The sequence below is a fragment of the Polypterus senegalus genome, chromosome 12, assembly GCF_016835505.1.
Source record: "Polypterus senegalus isolate Bchr_013 chromosome 12, ASM1683550v1, whole genome shotgun sequence".
In the NCBI taxonomy this organism is placed as follows: domain Eukaryota; kingdom Metazoa; phylum Chordata; class Cladistia; order Polypteriformes; family Polypteridae; genus Polypterus; species Polypterus senegalus.
Window position 1 is genome coordinate 100,897,254 of NC_053165.1, and position 20,305 is coordinate 100,917,558.

Sequence of the window (20,305 nt, forward strand, 5' to 3'; positions counted from 1 at the left end):
ATCTCTATGGTTCTTTTGGGAACCATCCACATGAAAGTTTCAGAAAGACTCAAGCTTAATGTACTCTGGTGACCAGTGTCAGTGACTGCAGCTGTCTTAAGAGGCAGCCAGTTTAAGAAGTTCTAAGTAATAATTAGGCTGTGGAGTACATACAGTAGATTATGAAAGATCTAACATGCTACTATAGTTATAATGGGTTATGAGTAATATTAATAGATTAACAATTAATATCAAGATGGAGTTTATAATGCTCTTAGCACTACATTGCTTTCAGGAAAATGTTCCCCAGAACACTAATGTGACGTTAAAAATGTCACCATTAGCTGCCCTTTCACAGAAAACTTCCATTGAAAAGTAATTAATCTTCGGAAGCATGTGGATAAAGTTGTTCCAATCTTCCTCTCTTGTCTCTCATATTTTCAAGCCCACCATAAAAGCAAACTCCTTGGTCTTTGGAGCTATTAGTAGAGTATTTTTCAAATCTTTTTGATTCTTACTCCTGGATTGCAGTTAGACCTCATCAAGACCAATTATTGTTACAAATTGATAAATCTTGCACAATGCAATCTAATGTTCGGAAAAGCGACAGCCGAGAAACACAATATTTTGTATACATGTACAGTAGTCACAGAATTAAAAGAGTGATGTGAATAAGATCTGTGGCTTTTTAAAAACTGCACAGTTTCCTATGTTTTTTAAAATGTGTGACGGACGGCTGAGACGCCCCTTCTGTGTATGTGCCAGGGGAGCAAGCATGGGCTGCACAGTACCTCCCCCGGACCACTTGGTGGCAGCCCCCTAGGGTGACTGTGGTGCCTCAGATACCCGCAGGGCTCCATGGGAGATGGAGTTCTAAACAGCCCTGTTGGGATCCGGGGTGGCCATCAGAAGATGCTGTAGAGGTTCCTGGGCCCATCTGGGCCGTAGTTCAGCCACACCCGGAGGTGCAATCGGAGGCAGGTGGTCAAGCACCTGAAGCACTTCTGGGTGAACTATAAAAGGAGCCAGCAGCCATCACTCCAGGAGCTTGAGCTGGGAGGAGGAGGAGTGGTGGTGCAAAGAGTAGTGTGTGTTTTGTGCTTTTGGGACTGTGTACTGCCTGTGGGACATGGGGAAGACGTGCCCCACAGGTGAAAAAAAAATACAAGTTTATTCGCTTTTATACGTGCCTCCAGTGTCAGTCTGTGTCGGGTCGGGTGCATATATAGCGCCTTTGTTACAAATGGTACACATATTTAAATTCTTTGCTGACAAATGAGCAGTTTTCGCTTCGTAATAATATCTGAGATTGACCAGTTTATATAATGACTTGTAACACCATGTAAGGCGTTTTTTTTTTATTGAGATTTAAAATTTATTACCACAATAATACAATACATATGCAGTGTTGCCTCATTTTTTAGTATACAGCAGCTCCTTTATTTGATTACATTTTCTGAAAACATTTGGGACATTACACACAAGGACAGGAGTCAGAACAAGGAGGTGTTCACGCAAGGGTGATGACAGAAGTGCAATTACTGGCGCGATATCTCTGCCTCAGCTAGGCAGATCACCTTGGCCTGAGCAAAACCCCATTTTTCTGGTGCTACACTCTCATACCAGCGGGCCGACATTTCAGATTTAATACTTCAGCACAACTATAACACCTCCCCTGTCCCTTGCTGTACCTAGTGCATACAAACTGGATAATAAAGCCCTATATTGTGTAACATTACTTAAATGTTGAATTGTATTCCTTTTGTATCTTCAGATTTTTTTCTAATGCACAGCAGCATTTACCCTAGAACAATAAAGATAATTATTTTGAAAATAAACTATAAATTGATTAATTAAAATCCCCATACTGAGCCACAATCAGTCTACCTGTTAGAATGAAGTTCTACCAGTTCATAAAAGCTGACCTTTGACCAAGTGCTTGTCAGACAAATGAGCTAAGCAAACAGCAATAAAGTGTGTGAGCAGCTCCCTTGACAATACTAGCCCAGGGCAAGCACAAGTTGGTGACCTTGTTAAACCACTGAGACCCATTTGACCTCTGACCTCAGCCGCTCATCACCCCATGCTCTCTCCATTGGAAGAAGCGAGGCTGATCATGATCGCAAAGCTGTGAATGGTGTCTTTTCGACAGGGCACAATGCCTCGGGTAATTAAGTATTCCACGGGGAATATTTTCTGCGGAGGAAGACGAGATAGGACAAGTTCGATTTCCAATTAGAGACGGAGAAGGTAGGTCTCTACCAGCCTTTAATTTGGCTTGAAAATGAGCTCATTGTTGTTTTTGATTTCAAGTAATATTTAAGAGGACATATGGTTCCTTTACTATTTGTTCTGCACAGACCCAAGCTTAAGATGCGCTATAGGCATACTGGACACATAGACGCAGTTTTAGCATTCTGGATTGAGGGGTTTAATGGCAGAGTAAGGGCCAGCATTTCTGAGTGGACAGCATGCCTTTCAAGTGTTTAGGCATTTATGAAGCTGACATGCCTGGTGGACGCTACTCAGAAGCTAAATGGATTAGAAAGTCAAGTTTGTAGAGGGGAGAGGATTTAATTATTTCATGGTCCAAAAAGGAAGGATGAAAGGTGGATTTTACAGTGATAGACGTAAAAACATTAAAAGAGCAGGCCCTCTCAGTGTTACCCTTGGCAAAAGCACCCATCTGTGAATAAGCAACATCATTAGGGACTGAAAAGAAGTCTGGCTTCACTCAAGTTCAGTAAGTGCTAAATAGCCAAGCAGAAGAGCTGCAAGAAGGGTGATGATGACTCCAGCAGATCCACTGATAACAAAATTCATGCTCATCCAACATGAGATTATCAGCAGTATGCAAAACAAATGAGCCTTTAATGGGCCTTTTCAAATTGAGGAGAGACGTAAAGGAATGGGATGGGGAAGGGGGGTTTATGGGAAGAAAGATGATGAGTAAGACTCAAGTGTCTCGGCAAACAAAATGTGTCACTTCCAAGTCAGTTCAATTGTACAGGCTATTTTATAAGTAATTTTCAATTATCAATTGCATGCATTAATCCTTCATATGGAAGTTTGGAGAATGTGTTTGTTGAAGCAAATAATATATAATGTTACGGTTAGCATTACTTTCCTAAAAAGATGTTTCTGTGTTTTTTATTAGGGTTAGGGTTAGGGTTATTGGTGTATTTTTAATTATTGTATAGTGCTTTGGGGTTACATGTGTAATTGCTCTTGTTAAGAATACACTGCAATGAGTTACAAAACAGATTAGTGAACCCAAGCGTTTGTGATTAAGAAAAACAGGCCTCAGTATCCATCTTGTCTTGTAATATATTTACAGTACGCACCTTATTTGTGCCCCAATGTGCTTTCTAAAGCAGTGCATGTTTTTTAGCTTCTGTACCAAGTGTGTTTGAATGACAACAGTGGGCAACAATTTTTACCCTTCCTATAAATTATATATGACACACATGTTACATAATACAAAATAATTAACAACATTGAACAACACAATAGTGTTCAGCCATGATTCAAATTTATTGTTGATTTTGAATACACAGCAGTCTCCAGAGGATACTGTCCATTAAAAAACAGACAGGAATTAAAGTCTCTTCAAAATTGTAAAATAATAATTGCAGTATAACAATATCGTACTTCAAAAACAAGATGCTTTAAAGGAATAGTGCAATATAAATAGTACAAAATATTATCTTAATCTGCAAGAAGTGTGAAGAATGACCTTGCTTCATTTGCCCCAGCTACAGTATATGGCTAACAAACATATGATGTCTAGTGTGTTGAATGTAGAATGGATGTAGTAAAAGGTGCTGGACACGAACACATACATTGTGACTGATGGCTTCATGTTTTGAATCATTACAGATTTGCCAGGCTTTGAGAGGGCTTCATGGAGGACGAAACCACTCAGAGAAGCATCGGTTTAATGAATGGTACTGCCTGTAGTGCGGGTGACGTCTACACAGGGCTTTGATGGCATGCAGGAGGGGTACATTTGTTCAAATCAATTAGATGTATAGTGTGGCACACAGAGATTTCAGCTGCTCTGCTGTGCCCCATAAACAAAGAACCTTTATATTGTGTTGTACCACCATACACAATACATTCAAAAAATAAACCGTCGTTCCTCCCGGATGGTGTCCTGATTCTGAATCAAATATCTCGAAATGCAGAAAGAGTTAAAACAAAGGTCTCAGCCCTCATCGTGGCGTAACTCAGCATGCCAAAAAGCTGACTACTGACAGCTAATTATGCCTCGCTATAGTGTTTCCTGAATGAGGAGAAGGATAGAAGATTTTTTTTTTGGAAAGCAAGATAATACATTCAAAGATATGGAACAAGATGATCCGCTGTGGCAACCCCTAACGGGAGCAGCCGAAAGAAGAAGAAGAATATAATACATTCAAGCCGGATATAATTTTGTATTTTTTAGTATTCTCTCTCTTGGCCCTTAGATTCCAAATATATAAACTCAATTGGGACTTTTTTGAAAAAAAGTATATATATATATAAAATCTCAGGTAGATTGTTTAATTAAAATGGAGTTTGGTAATAAATATTACCAAAGTAACCAGCTAATGTGAACTATACACATAAACCCAATAGTAAAGTCTTCCTTTCACTGTTACAGAATGGCTGCATTTTCTATATTATGTGTCAGAAAGATCAAACAGAACTTTGGGATTATGGTGAGCTTTGTGTAGCTACATTATGCGTGTGAATTACTTTAACTAAATACAAGATATTCATTTAAAAATGAAAATGGAGGCCTATAACAATATATTTAAAGGCATATTGGAAAAGATCATTTTGAGCGAGATTTTTCAGCACTTGGTTTACAAAGAAAAATGGGATGACCTTTAAATATACAGCTGTATATAAATTATATTTAAAGAAAATATCTGAAACATAATAATCAACCATTAACTTTTAGGCTTTTTGGAATTGACTTCCTGTCTGGATTCAGCTGTTTGATTATTGCATTTCTTTGTAACTTCACTTTATAACTGAGGCTCCTTTTCTGTACTTGGTATGAAACAAGTCAAGTCCTTATATAAAATTAAACAAAAAGGTGGCGGATATGTCCAAGGACACATAAAGTTTTCAAATAAATAGAAATTTCTTGATCCCAATCATGATTTTACATCCCATGCATTGTCAGCAAGAAGGGGTGTGTGCAGCGAAAGAAACACGGGACTGGTGAAATAACTGCTTCAGTGACAACCTGGGGAGAAAGAAAGACAGAATGAAATCATTAAGAAATGACAACTTCTGCTGAAGTAGGCCCAACTTGCCAGGACCACCAAATCTCCAAGAAATCAAAAATGATTTGGATGTACGTGTGTGTAAGTGCCTATCACACAATGCTAATAAGATGCATTTCAAGGGCAGGATAATGGAGGTGCAAACTCTTTTTAAAATCTACTTTTAATGTAATTCTCCATGTTATGATAGTATCTTGATACGTTTATTAATAAAACAGCTTGTGCCACAAGTTTTTTATTGTAAAATCCTTGGGGGAACCACATAATTGTATTCATAAGGGATAGGTTTGAAAAGTGATTGATTATCAGTTACAACCTAAAGCTGCTCTCTGACCTTTAACTCACAGAGGTTTTGATTTATTCGTAATGTTTTTCTATTACAACCATTTATGTAATCCAAATAATCTCCCAATGATATCAAACCCATTTAGTCCAATTTATGGGTAATGGAGGCTTGAGTCAATCCCAGCATGGCTGAACACAGGGAATGGAGCAACCCTGGATGGAGCACCAGTTTTATCACAGAACTCAATCACTCACACTCACGGTCACACTGGGTCAGTTTAGTGCCACTACTTACCTTTATAGCAGTAGGGTGTTGTGCCATGTTAGCCATAGATTGATACAGGAGAAAGTAGGGGGAAATGACACTTTTTATTGGCTAACTAAATAGATTACAAATGCAAGCTTTCAAGGCAGCTAAAGCCCCTTCATCAGGCAAGGTGTAACCTTGGTGTACTTACCTTTATATGCATTGTCACACACGTGTGCTTAGGGGACAACTAAAGGGCTTGAATAAAAGTAATTCCACGCCTGACCAGGGGGCGGTGAAGTGCACTGATTCTCTTTCTCAATTCCTTGCAGACCATTCTCAGGAAGTCCCGCCCAGTTCCGGGGCAACCAATGACGTCACTGCCGGTTTTGGCCCTGATGACATCACTTCCTCTACTTGCATTTAAAGGCCACCATTTTAAGGCAGCAAGTCAGTTCTGTTTTGGACTCAGTCGTGTGAACATGTCTGTTCTTTTTGATCGATTTTTGCAGCCGGGAAATATTAAATGAGTAGCTGCCCCAAACCTTTCCAATGTCTCTTTGTTGTTCTTGTGACAACATATCAGACACAGGAAATTAAAAAAAATGAAAGAGGAATCTGTGGTGAAAGATCACTTTATGGAAGCAATACTAGATTTACTGTTACTGCTATTTTGCTAAATGTTTGAAAAATAAGTAGTAGGGTGGACCAGACCCGTTAGTTTAGTTTCCATATTCCTTTTAGGGTTTGACTGCCCCAACTTTATTTCACATTTCAAACATGGGCACGTTAACATTAGGCTAAGTGGCAACTGTAAACTGGCCAGTAAGAGTGTGGGTGTGTGGGTGAATGGAGCCTTCGACACACTGCCATCCCAACCATTTCTGTGACCTTACGTGAGGGCAGGTTCAGAAAACAGAAAGATGGATTGTGTAAAATTCTTCAGTAGGTTCAATCATTTTCCCATCTCATAACTTTTATACACATACCGATGTTAACTAAAGACAAAAAGATTTGATTCTAAGACTCCAAATCAATACAGTTCGGATAAAGCAATTCAAGTCACAAATGTATTATTATTCTTTTGAAACTGTCTCCCTGGTCAATAATTGGACTCTGTTTTGACACTGACCATGAAACTGAGCCGAGAGCAACCTTTCACTTCAACTTTTCTCCATCATTATAAGATATATATTATAACGTTTTATTTTTTTTCTCCTCAAAAAAGGTCTATATCCATCTCATTCATTGCATGATTTGTTTCCCTACAAGTTACATTAAGATTCCAGTTCTGCAGTTTCTAGATTGCTTCAGTATATATTCAGTGTTTGCACTCTGGCAGCCCCAGAGAAACTGGGATTGTTTACTTTCATTGAGTCAAATGACATTCAGAGATGGACATCAGACACTAACCACAGTTGATTTGCTTACAATTTAAGACAGCCATAAGCTCGTGTTTCGAAAATTTTATGCCCGTCAGCTACTAATGTCATGTATGAATGGCCTGTATTTAAGCCTTTGATCCCATCGCATTGTGATCGTAGTACTGGGATTATTAGGGCCTCTGAACCCAACTGATCATACACAATCTGTAAAATAAATTAAAAAAAAAAACAGTTCCAGGAGCAGCCTCACTCTTTTGTGACAGCCACCTCCCTCAATGGCTGGACAAGAATTGTCCAAGACAATAAAGTATAGATTATGCTCTTTATGGCTAATGCTGGATTCCAGTATTTGTTGTAATTAGGGTCACCCCAGTAAAATCTTCACAGCCAAACAGAAACTTTCTGTGCCAGTAAAATCACAGGCAGCGTTCAAAATAAACAAAAAAAATTTACATTGTGTTACTGAGTGCTGGGCTGGCATCCTGCCCTGTGTTGGCTGGGATTGGCTCTGGCAGACCCCCGTGATTAGGATATAGCGGGTTGGATAATGGATGGATGGATTACTGAGTGCTTAGAAGATACTAAAGAGAATTCTTTTGAAATCTTAAATAATAAAAAAGATATTTTTCTAAGTGTTTTTTATTATTATTTGCCTTCTTTCTCTGAATAACAAAATGCTCCAAATGTATTCATCCATCCATTATCCAACCTGCTATATCCAAACACAGGGTCACGGGGGTCTGCAGGTGCCAATCCCAGCCAACACAGGGCGCAAGGCAGGAAACAAACCCCGGGCAGGGTGCCAGCCCACCGCAGGGCACACACACACCAAGCACACACTAGGGACAATTTAGAGTCGCCAATGCACCTAACCTGCATGTCTTTGGACTGTGGGAGGAAACCGGAGCACCCGGAGGAAACCTCCAAACTTATTCATCCATCCATCCATTATCCAACCCGCTATATCCAAATACAGGGTCACGGGGGTCTGCTGGAGCCAATCCCAGCCAACACAGGGCGCAAGGCAGGAAACAAACCCCGAGCAGGGTGCCAGCCCACTGCAGGGCACACACACACACACACCAATCACACACTAGGGACAATTTAGAGTCGCCAATGCACCTAACCTGCATGTCTTTGGACTGTGGGAGGAAATCAGAGTACCCGGAGGAAACCTCCAAACTTATTCATTTCATCTACTAATGAGCTGCAGTTATATGGACATAAAAGTGACTTGTGTCCTCACTGAGAAGGTAATATTCACAGTTTAAAACTTTGAGACTTGTATGTTGTTAATTTTAAAGAAAAAGAAAAAATTGTCACGGAAATGTATTTGCCATCTTTGAGATATTGTCATGAATTTTGTGAATTTCCCCTTGGGATTAATAAAGTATCTATCTATCTATCTATCTATCATACTAACATTAATATCTATCTACTCCTGTCAATCATGGAGAATCCACTGCATCCACTGAACAGGATCATCTCCAGTCAGAGGAGCAGCTTCAGAGACAGACTGCTGTCACCATCCTGCTCCACTGACAGACTGAGGAGATCGTTCCTCACCTACACTATGTGACTCTTCAATTCCACCCAGGGGGGTAAATGCTAACATTACTCAAAGATATTGTCTGTTTGTACATGCATTTTTATTACTCTTTAATTTAATATTGTTTTTTGTATCAGTATCTATCTATCTATCTATCTATCTATCTATCTATCTATCTATCTATCTATCTAGTATGTACCATGACCTTTAGATTTCAGTCCTAAAACATGTTTAAGATAGCAACTAATCGAAAGAGAAGGATACAGATATATTTGTTTTTATCCCTTAAATATTTCTAATGCTCTAAAGAGCACGTTTTGACATTTCATTCATACTTTAATAAAAAGCTGTTCACTTTACAAAAAAATACAAATGAAGACGACTATGGTGTCTACTGCCCCCTTAAGGACATATTGAGTAGTTCACAATTTTTTTTTTTTTTTTGGTTTGTTTTCCAGTCCTACAGCAAGATTATTTTTTCATTTAAATGATAGTAAATATTATATCACATGGCTGTTCAATTACATGGATACAGAAAGCATAGCATTTCTAGAAATTCCAACAACAAAGCACACTCACTGAGACAAAAAGGAGAGCAAGGCCTAAGCTCTTGACTGCTCATTTATTTTTATGTATACTACTGCAGACTCTGCTTTACTGGATTGAATTCAAATACTCATAACATTCCTATATGGAAAGTGCTGAAATATTACAGAAATTATAACAGCATACGTATGTTCATGAGTAAATTTGGCTGTAATTGAAAACAGCATAGAGCACAAGATTCTAGTTCTAATTACACATAATGCTTAATAAATTTTAAAACTGAAGCTGCTGTTTAGAACTGACTTATTTTTTCCTTTCAGATTTTATGTCTTTTTCTGTTAATTTTTGGAACTTAACTGTCAACACTGAATGGCAGAATTCAAATGTAAACGATTTCTTGTAAATACTAAATTCTCTCTTCTAGATGCCTGAGTCCTTGTTTGTCACCATATGGAGATTCTTTATTCTGATTTGTTGCCTACTGTACCTTTCATATCTTCAGTGCTCTTGCATTCAAGGTTCAGCCGGTTTGTTGTTTCCATGGTTGACGTATGTCGCACCTGCCAGTGGACTCTTCTCGTCCTCCTCCTCAGGAACCTGACATAGGAGAGTAAAGGCACTTTGAAAAAAAGATGTTGCTGTAACATCATTCAGTAGGAGAGTTAAACACACTGCACACACAGTACAGCCATCTTAACAGGGACTACAAGCAATAGGTCGAGGAAGCAACTAGCAATATTTGAATGAACATTAGCCATATGTCCTTGGAAGATATTAGTGGACTAAAGGTTACTTTTCCATTTAAAATAAATGCTGCTGAGCGGTATCTGACAATTCAGAACTGAGACATCCATGTGTCACACAATAGAGCTAGACCCTTATGTTATTGGCTGAACTAACATTACTTTAGAAATCAGTGTTTAAAAATTGGATCAAAATTGACTACTCCATACCTTTTTAAAATAAACACATGCAATTTATGATTAATTGTTTTATAATGGGATCAAACCATAAAGCACAAAAATAAAAACGCGTGCTCATCTTGTTAATAATTTTTGAGCTTTGCAAAAGAAGGCCTATAGCGCCATCTGTAGTTTAATTAGTATGCAGTCAAAAAGGCTCACAAGAATTATAAAAAACAAAACTCATTTTATTTACTTGTTTTTTTTTTAATATTGATTTTATTTTCACAGGTAAACTGCACACATTAATTTACAACTTTCCATTTTACCAGAAACCGTATTGCAAACAGTAAAGGGGTAAATTATTCAAAATCTCTGCTATATTTTTGCTATATTCTCACAGAAGCTGAACTGAATTATTGCAATATTTACTGCCAAATATGTCACCCATAGCCAGATGTGTTCATGTGAGATGTTAATACAAGTATGATGAACAAAAACAGAAGCAGACTTGGCTACTTTATTATTATTATTATTATTATTATTATTTTTGGCTCATGATACTTGCTGAACAGAAGAGACACTGGGTGATGTAGATTTGAAAATACCCTGGTTTTGCTTCTTATCATTTATCTTATATTAATCGCTTTCAATTCTATTTCTATAACAAACTGCTTTTGCATCATGATGAGAATGAGAAATATCAAAGAAAAATTCAGGAAGATGCAAAGAGCAAAACTGTTTCTAACACTCCGACTGCTCAATTTCAGAACACTTTGTTTTGTTTCCATTTTGCCTAAGCATATGTAAAAAAAGACAAAGAAGATGTTCACCACAGTTGCTTGTCATCACATCCAGGCTGGATTAAGGTGGGTGCTATTGATGCTGCAGCATTAGGCCCATTCCTGAAACAGGCCCAGATGAAAACAGACAAGAATTTTCCGGAAGCTGAACAGTTTTCCTTTGCTGTATTAACCTCAAAATAATTCTTAGAATGAAATTTGGAGTCCGACTTTCGGATGCCTAGACACAGCGTTACTTATTATACAGTTACTATTGCTCTTTGTGCTGTGACGTAACTATAACGTCGTTGTGTTTATTGTTAACCGAATATTTCAAGCTAATGCTATCAATTTTACGTTAAACAGTTTTCTTAGTAATTTAGCTGCGTTTCTTGCAATATCTTGGGGATTCTTGCCACTTTCTTATTGTTTGGCAAGTGCCACGTAGTAAATTATTCACCCTGAAAGTTAGCTGTACAGTAAAAATCGATGGCTATTTAAATGGTTATCTGTAAAGGTGAAACTAAAAGCCGGCCTGCGGGCCCGTCATGGATGTTTAGAATTTTTAAAATCCTCGACAGGATTCTGGTCTATTATGAAATTTAAATCGTGGACAAATTTTTACCCTCAAGAGTCTGAACTGAGTCACTTTGACCCAATGTCTCTGCAAATTAATTTTTTCTTACTCTGTTTTGTAAGAGAATTGCAAAATTGTGTGTATTTCATTGTTAGGTTTTCTGCATTAAGTGCACTTTTCAGATAATTGCTATTGAATGTTGATGTTATATAGTTTGATGTTAATCTCGAGTTTTTACGATATCCTCGTCGTTATTATTATTCATGTTCAATAAAGGCTGGCTGGTTGCATCGCAAGCAATTAAGGCTCCTTGGTTGGTCTGAGTGCGCTTGTACGGTGAGTGTCGAATGCACGTGCAATGGCGAGAAAAAATAGGCCGTTTTTGCGCTGCAGCATCAGGCCCAATTTCGTCTTAATCCGGCCCTGATCACATCTGGTAGGTATTAATTTCCAATATGATTTCCTCTGTGTTTAACAATCCATTCATGACTTGATTCGTATAACATACCTGACTATATAAGCCTTCTGACTGTATTTTATGTCCGTCAGTCTGTCAGTCAGTCATTATCCAACCCGCTATATCCTAACTACAGGGTTACGGGGGTCTGCTGGAGCCAATCCCAGCCAACACAGGGCGCAAGGCCGGAACAAACCCCGGGCAGGCCGCCAGCCCACCACAGGGCACACACACGGGACAATTTTGGATCACCAATGCACCTAACCTGCATGTCTTTGGACTGTGGGAGGAAACCCACGCAGGCACGGGGAGAACATGCAGACTCCACACAGGGAGGACCCGAGAAGTGAACCCAACTCTCCTTACTGCACCACCGTGCCACCTGACTGTATTTTAATACTTCTATAAATAATTTGAATTTGAAAACTAATTTGGTAATTTGTTCTAATTCACATTTTGTCAATCTGATCTTGTTCTGTCTAGGGATTATACTTGATTTGTGCAAAATGTTGCTCCCCTAAACTCTGAACTAGATTAAATAGTTTTGACATTGGATGGATAGATTATCTATACAACCATGTGAGCTTCCCTATTAAAAAAGAATTTCTAAAAGTAGAAATAAACTGACTCAACAAAATGTTCAATGAATTTAAAACTTCTGATATTTTTCGGCACATAATTCAAATGACTAAGTTACAGTAGCCACTGTTGATAATAAGGCAATTGGCATTTTGATAAAAATAAAAAAAAATAATCTGACATTCAGCTAGAGAAAACAAATCATTTCCCTGATTAGGAATCTTTCTTCACCACTACAAACAATAGTTTGATAGCCTGACGTTTGTTTCAGGCACAAATTAATTCTGCAATTATAATGTATAATGGGCGGCATGGTGGCGCAGTGGGTAGGTTTGCTTCCTGGGTCCTCCCTGCATGGAGTTTGCATGTTCTCCCCGTGTCTGTGTGGGTTTTCTCCCATATTCCAGAAATGCAGGTTAGGTGAACTGGTGATTCTAAATTGTCCTGTGTGTGTGTGCATGCCCTGCGGTGGGCTGGCACCCTGCCCGGGGTTTGTTTCCTGCCTTGCACCCTGTGTTGGCTGGGATTGGCTCCCGTGACCCTGTAGTTAGGATATAGCAGGTTGGATAATGGATGGATGGATAGACAATGTATCATGTAGATCACACTGTAAATGATTGATATGTCAGTACAGCAAGAATATACAAAGTCAAAAGAAGGCTCACCTCCCAATATACTTCATCCTCAAAGCAATTTTCATCTGGTGCATCTCCCCAGAAGGGAAGCTTTAAAATGAAACCTGTAATTGAGGAAAATTGAAACAGATTAATAATGGCACTACTGAAAAACTATTTATACATTTTAGCCACAAGGTGGCACAAGCATCTTAAAAATCCTGTCATGCTTCACACTGAATCAAAACAGTTAATCACTCTGTAGAAATGGTACCTGACAGCAATAGGAAGTATTAGAGACATTCATTTTCACATTAATTAATGCATATTCACCATTAATTGTTTTGTAAACTGCTGAATCTGTTTTATTAATTTCCAAATTGAGCATTAGATACTGCACTGTACCAATGCAATTACATCTCTCATAATGAAAAAAAATAATTGAAACCAAAGAAAAAATTTGTAAGTAAACTATACACTGCTTAATTATTGTGCTAAGTCAGTCAGTCATTTTCCAACCTGCTACATCCTAACACAGGGTCACGGGGGTCAGCTGGAGCCAATCCCAGCCAGCACAGGGCGCAAGGCAGGAACAAACCCCAATGATAAAATACAATTCAACAACACAAACAATAATAAGACATTAGATTGATTAACTTTCTACACATTTTGTAGATTTCATTTAAAACATATAAATTTTCCATTAGTCAGTCAGTTAGTCATCATCCAACTCGCTATATCCTAACATAGGGTCACGGGGGTCTGCTGGAGCCAATCCCAGCCAACACAGGGCACAGGGTTTCTTCTTCTTCTTCTTCTTTTTATTATCTCACTCCTGGCAATATTCAGAAGTGTCTTTCACTCTACGTTTCATATTGCAATCTGAGATCCACCAAAGAACCTGATGAAGTGGCATTCAGTGCTTACGCCCCTAAATTGTGCAATGCTTTGCCAACAGACATATGCCATGCTGGCGCTTCGGAATTCATTAAGCAAACTTGTAAAGACACATTCTTATTTACTTTTGGGTCTGCTAAGACTACCTTGCATATAAAGATAACTTTGCACATCTGCATAACTGGACATGGAATTCACTGGCTGTAACTTCTCTTTAATTATAACATTCTAGTGTCTAACATGCTTACTGCACTGTTGCTTTATTATTTCTCTTATGTTATTTACCATTAGAGCTTTAACTACTGAAAAGAATTAGAAACAACTTAAGTTCATTTATGTTAGGTCGAATGTCTAGTGGGGGCTGGCTGGTCTTTTGGTCTTGGGGCCCCTTCAGATTTTGTTTTTATTTTTTTATTTTCCTCTCTGATGTGGTGTCTTTCCCAGCTATCTGACCTTCTCATCAGACTCATCTTTATAGTCTTAAAATATTATACTATGTATAAGGAATCCAGCAATCTACTAATTTTGTACCTATTTTATGCAAGTCTGTATTGATTGAATTTTTTGCTATTTATTCATTTTTATTCTTACCTAATTTCAATTTATTTTTCTTTTCTTGCATCTACTTCTTTGACATTTTGTTATACACTTTCAGCCACATCCTGTGTATGAAAATGTGCAAAAGAAATAAATGCTGCGGTTGTTGCTGTCTTTTGAGTTTTTTAGATCAGTAAATTCCTTTAAAGAGGCTCGTTAATGAATTTAAAGCCCCCAGGTATTGGGGTCATTAAGGTCTCAGTTATCTGGAGGCTGTTTAAGACACCTGTGGTTACATCAGTGCTTCTCAATTATTTTCTGTCATGCCCCCAGGAAGAAGAAAACATCTCGCGCCCCCCGCGCGACTATAAATAGTATCATTTGTCTATAAAATTGTTATAAGTACACCTCTGCATAACACTGTATCCTTATTAACGTATAAGAGAATAAAAAAAGAAAGAAATATGGACCAATTTACAACAAAGAATAGCTTTATTAAATGTAACAGAAAAGATTTAAAGTGAATTCTAAATTCAAAAAAAATTTAAAAGAAAAATAAAAAAGCATGTTCCCGAGGTCAAACGCCCTTGACGGAGCCACGGGGTGCGCCCCACTATTTGAGAAACACTGGGTTACAGCCACAGTACTGTGCAGTGGCCTCCGGCTCATCACTGATCTATTTTGCATTTACTTTATGTATGGTCTAATTATTATTTTTATATATATATATAGTGTCTGTATTAAGGATTTGGAGATTTTAGTTTGTGACCTTTTTATAGTTATAAACTTCAACCATTTATTATTTTATTTAAAACTTAATCTTTTCTATTATTAGGTTGAGGAGTTTAGATTCTCTTAATAGTGTTCACCCTTGGCACTTATTTTCTTTTCCTTCCTTTATCACTTATTAATAAAATCACGTTTTTGAACATTGCATTTTTGAATTCTGATTTTTTGAAAAAGAATCCAGAATGTTGTATTTTGGAATTCTTCCTTAATTTGCTAATCTTCTTATTTAATTTTATGTGATGATTTCTCATGGCAAGACTTTTAGAAAATTCTGGCCTTTGCATTTTTAGAATTAATACATAACACAAAGACTGGGTAGCAAGATGACTGAATAAAATTTGAGGGCTTTGTGGATTCATTGGTGAAAACTGGACTTTTGAGTCTATGAAACCTCCAGTGGTCTGAGTCCAATGGAAACCTTAATAAGAAAGATGCCAAAAAAAAGGCACTTTTTGCAACCGAACATCCTTGGTGTCTTGATTGATCTCCATAGGACTGAAGGTCAAGTACATAAAGGAGTAAGTAGCTCCATATTCTCAACAGAACAAGATAGAGCAGCAATAGTAAATGTGGTTTTGCCCAATAAATCTTGTGGTCCCCGGCCGGGATGCCCAGGAGGAGGAGAGGAGGGCTTGTGCCACCTCCAGACCGCAAGGGGGTGTCCGTCCTGGTTATGTTGGGGGCCACGGGTACAGGGAATGGAAGCCCAGCCCTGTAGGGACCCGTGGTCACCGCCAGGCGGCGCCCCGATGCCGGTTTATCCCGTGTGGTCTTTGGCCGGGGATGGAGCCCGGCCGACGCCGAGGACCAGAGGAGGGCGTGTGCCTCCTCCAGACCGAGAGGGGGCGTCCGTCTTGGTTAGATAGGTGGCCTCGGGTAGGGGGCTTGGAAGCCCAGCCCTGTAGGGACCCGTGGCCACCGCCAGGCGGCGCCCCAGTGCCTATTGATCCCGGGAGCCCAGCACTTCTGCCACACCAGGAAGTGCCGGGGGGAAGACGAAAGGGGACACACGGACGGCTTCCGGGTGCGCAGCCGGCACTTCCGCCACACAGGGGTGTGGCCACCGTTAAGTGCCGGGAAGCAGCTGGAGCCCGTCCGGGTTCCCATAAAAGGGGCCGCCTCCCTCCAGTCAGGGGTGGAAGTCGGGAGGCAGTAGGACGGAGCTCGAGAGGACAGGAGGCGGCCAGAGCAAAGGCACAGAGACTGTGGGCCCTGGACTTTGGGGGATTCAGTGCGAGAAGCACTGGGGTTGTGAGTGCACGTGATATTGACATTGTATATAGTGTAAATAAGCGGTGTGTGGGTGCAAAATATGTTGTCCGTCTGTCTGTGCCGGGGCCAGCGTTCACAATCTATACACCTCAGATACATTCAAGCACACACCCTAAATGATAACAGTTTTAAAACAACATTAATCAGTTCTTATTATCAACCCTAGGGATAATCCTCAAAAACCTCAGTTAAAGATGAAGCAGAGTGCCATTTGAGAGGAATTCTGACAGTGTAAAAGACCTGCGGCATGAATATGTGGAGGTAAGTACAGGACGCTTCAGTACTATACACTACACTACACATACAGAACTGAACTCTATAAAGGATGAGCTAGAATTCAGTGCAATGGTTTGAGATGAGATAGATTTCAGTTGTTATGTTGTGCTGTTTTTCCACTTAGACTCCAAAGGATTTAAAACCTGAGTCTGGAATTTCATCTCAGCATACACGATTTATTGAAGCATTAGCTAGAAATGGAGATCACAAAAAAGGAGCAATTGATGTGGCTAAAGGTCAAAACTAGAAGACAGATGAGGTCAATCTGAAGTCCATCATTTATAAATTATAATTATTAGAAGAAGAGAATATTGAATCCCTCAGGTCTGATGGTTTGCATTGCGTTTTTATAGGCAATGCTGAGGTTTTCCACTCTCTGTACACACAAAGTGGGTATAAGTAAGTGAAGATGTGAAAAGAGACAAAAGAGAGTGAACTTATGACACAGTTATCAGTCCTGGTGGGTTGAATGCACACCAAGGTTGATAAAGTGGATCCTAAGGGATCTGAAAAGCAATGTAATATTTTCTATATAAACAGCATCATTTATTTTAATATTGAATCACAAAGTGCTGCTGCCACCCCTGTTACAGATGACCAGAATTCAAAATGTTATCACTGTGTGATGTATCTTTTGAATAAATGTTTCAGGTTTTTAATTTCTCTGTGCACTGATTTAAATGCTTTACATTTCACTGTATATATGCTTTGGAGTGACTTTCATTTACACTTTTCAGATGAGCCAGCATGCTCTCTGTTATGGAAAATAAAGAAAAAACAACCCAGCCATTTAAATGCACGACCATGAGATTAATGTCATGTGTTTTGAGGTTTCCATTTTCAAGAAAATGACCTACAAAAACTGATTTGTACTGTATAATTATATATTTTGTCATCTCTATAAATGTTTACTTACCAACCACTGTCCCCCCAACAAGTCCAAAAGCCAAAGCAACAAAAATTCCTGCTGCCTGATATCCACCTTGTGTGCTGGTAGTACGATTTGCAAATGCATCCTTAAACTCAAATAAATCAACCAATCTAGGATGAAAGAGGAAAAACAAATATTCATCCATTCATGTTCTGCATCTACTTTTTCATTTCAAAACTGGGCAATGGGAAGCTGGGATCTGTCACAGCTGCAACTGGCACACGACCTGGAATAAGTTCTAAATGTAACGCCAGTCTGTTACTGGGCTTGTTCACTCACTTACTCCCTCACTCCCTCACTCAGTCACTCACTCCCACACTCACTCCCTCACTCCCTCAGTCATTCCCTCACTCCCTTCCTCCCTCATTCACTCACTCCCTCCCTCATACACACACTATATAGGCTCCTGATCCGACACAGACTCACACCGAAGGCACTCGTAAAAACAAAGAACTTTTTATTTTTCTTCACCTGTGGGGCACGTCTTCCCCGTGACCCCCACAGGCACAACACAGTCCCAAAACACACAAAATAAAGCACACCACGCTCCTCTTTTGCTCTGGCCATTGAGAGGTGGTTGCTGGGCCCTTTTATAGTCCACCCGACTTCCGGCTACACTTCCGGGTTTGGCAAATGCGCTGCCCATACGGGCTCAGGAGTCTCAGCTGCAGCACCCCCTGGCGGCACCTGTGGGACCCACCAGGGCTGCACCCAACTAAAATTCTCATGGAGCCCTGCAGGAAACCGAGGGACTGCTCCAACCCAGGGGGGTGGCCATCTAGCACCCAGGGGGAGGTATTGCACAGTCCAGGCTTCTCCCCCTGAATATACTGTACATGGGCATGGACCCCGGCCGCCCGCCACAATGCAAACACGCACATCCAGTGAGTTTAACATCATCAACTGTTTGTCAGGTAGAAGTCTCTAAAGCAAACAAATATGAATATTTTTTTCTGTACAAACCATAATACAGCATATCTGCATTTCAGTGTTACTACAAGACACACACATTTAAATTAGGATTTATTTATAAAAACATATTTTTGGAATGGTTAATTGTAACTGTTTTGTAATAATAACACTCAACAAACATTTGTAACCTCAGGCTATTCATTGGTTAAGAGGCCTGATGCCTCAAATGGTTTAAAGCCTTCACTTGTTGGAAGTTTTTCTCTAAAAAATATCAGAGTTTATGTTTCAACCTACAGTATCGTTGTTGAGTTTTATGTAGATACAACACAGCCATTTAGTAGGCTAAGCCATCACTGGCCAGTATGGAGCAAACCACTATGGGCGATATGACTGCCTACGAGTGTCTGACCTCTGCTTTGCTTCCAGTATTGTACATGTTGGATTTGTGTCTTTCGTACCTCCCAGAGAACATTTGAATATACTCTACATTCTAACATTACGATTAAATACTGTATGGTCATAATTAAAAAAAAAATCCAAGAATAACAGCTCACCCTTCTTTGCTGTAAACTCCCTCTGTGGCAGCAGCTGCTGTGATTGCCCCCACAATGCCACCAATCAACCCGGGCATAGCATGAAGATTATGGATGCCACAGGTGTCTTGGATGTGCAGTTTAGACTCCAGTAAAGGCTGCAAAGATAAGATTGAAATAAACTCTGAAATGTATGTTTTATCAATGATTGAGGGACGTTCAAAAAGTTTCCACATTTTTATATTTTCATTGGAAACGGTGAAGGTGGGAGGAGTACTAATTGGGCATTAAAATGTTGCCATGATGCTGGGAAGATTGCATCACAAATGAAAGTGACTATATAGAAAAGTAATGTAATTTGTTTTTGAAATTCTTAATAAGCAGAGTTAAAAAAAAAAAGTATGGATACTTTTTGAACATCCCTCATAATAAAGCAAAATTTGATTAAACAAGAAACAAAATATTCTATTATTTACAGCATTTATATTTTTCCTATTATAATGATTTACGTTGTACTCTTTCCTTTCATAAGCAATTCAGAAGCGTTAGCATAATTGTATTTCTGTTGTACTTTAAGGATGCAATATTTCTGTCTCTTCTTATTATCTTCATATCATTTTGACAAGATAAAAAAACAACAACAGGAAGAGGTCAGCCCCCATGTTTAGCTGTTTAGATTACCGCAGATGGTTTGTTTCTGCTTCTGCTAGTATTGAAGCAAACATACCTGATACGGCTTTGGAGATCTCTAACCTGGCTAATGCCCTGTACAGAGTGTTCACGCTCTCTCCATGTCCCCATGTCCAGTTTCATTGCACAATTCTGATATAATGACCAACTGCTGAAAGTGTTCTGTTTTTGAAGAGATGTGGGTCTGTGGGTGAGTAGCTGACTGAATGAGTTTGCTTGGCGGCTCTTCTTGGGCTCCTTGCTCAGCTTATTCTTGCTGTGCTAACCTGGTGCTGAGATAAGCTCTG

General features: G+C 39.3%; 1 protein-coding gene across 1 annotated transcript in view; it reads right to left on the reverse strand.

Annotated features, from left to right (window-relative positions):
- Positions 1-3,489: 3,489 nt before the first annotated feature.
- LOC120541423 (ammonium transporter Rh type C 1-like) overlaps positions 3,490-20,305 on the reverse strand; it is a 71,138-nt gene continuing 54,322 nt past the window's right edge. Inside the window, exons 7-11 of the mRNA XM_039773035.1 lie at positions 19,350-19,486; positions 17,869-17,993; positions 13,233-13,306; positions 9,758-9,867; positions 3,490-5,218 (exon numbers count right to left, since the gene is read on the reverse strand). Of these exons, the coding sequence (XP_039628969.1) occupies positions 9,784-9,867; positions 13,233-13,306; positions 17,869-17,993; positions 19,350-19,486 (420 nt within the window). The 3' untranslated portion in view covers positions 3,490-5,218; positions 9,758-9,783. The remainder of the gene's footprint in view (positions 5,219-9,757; positions 9,868-13,232; positions 13,307-17,868; positions 17,994-19,349; positions 19,487-20,305) is intronic.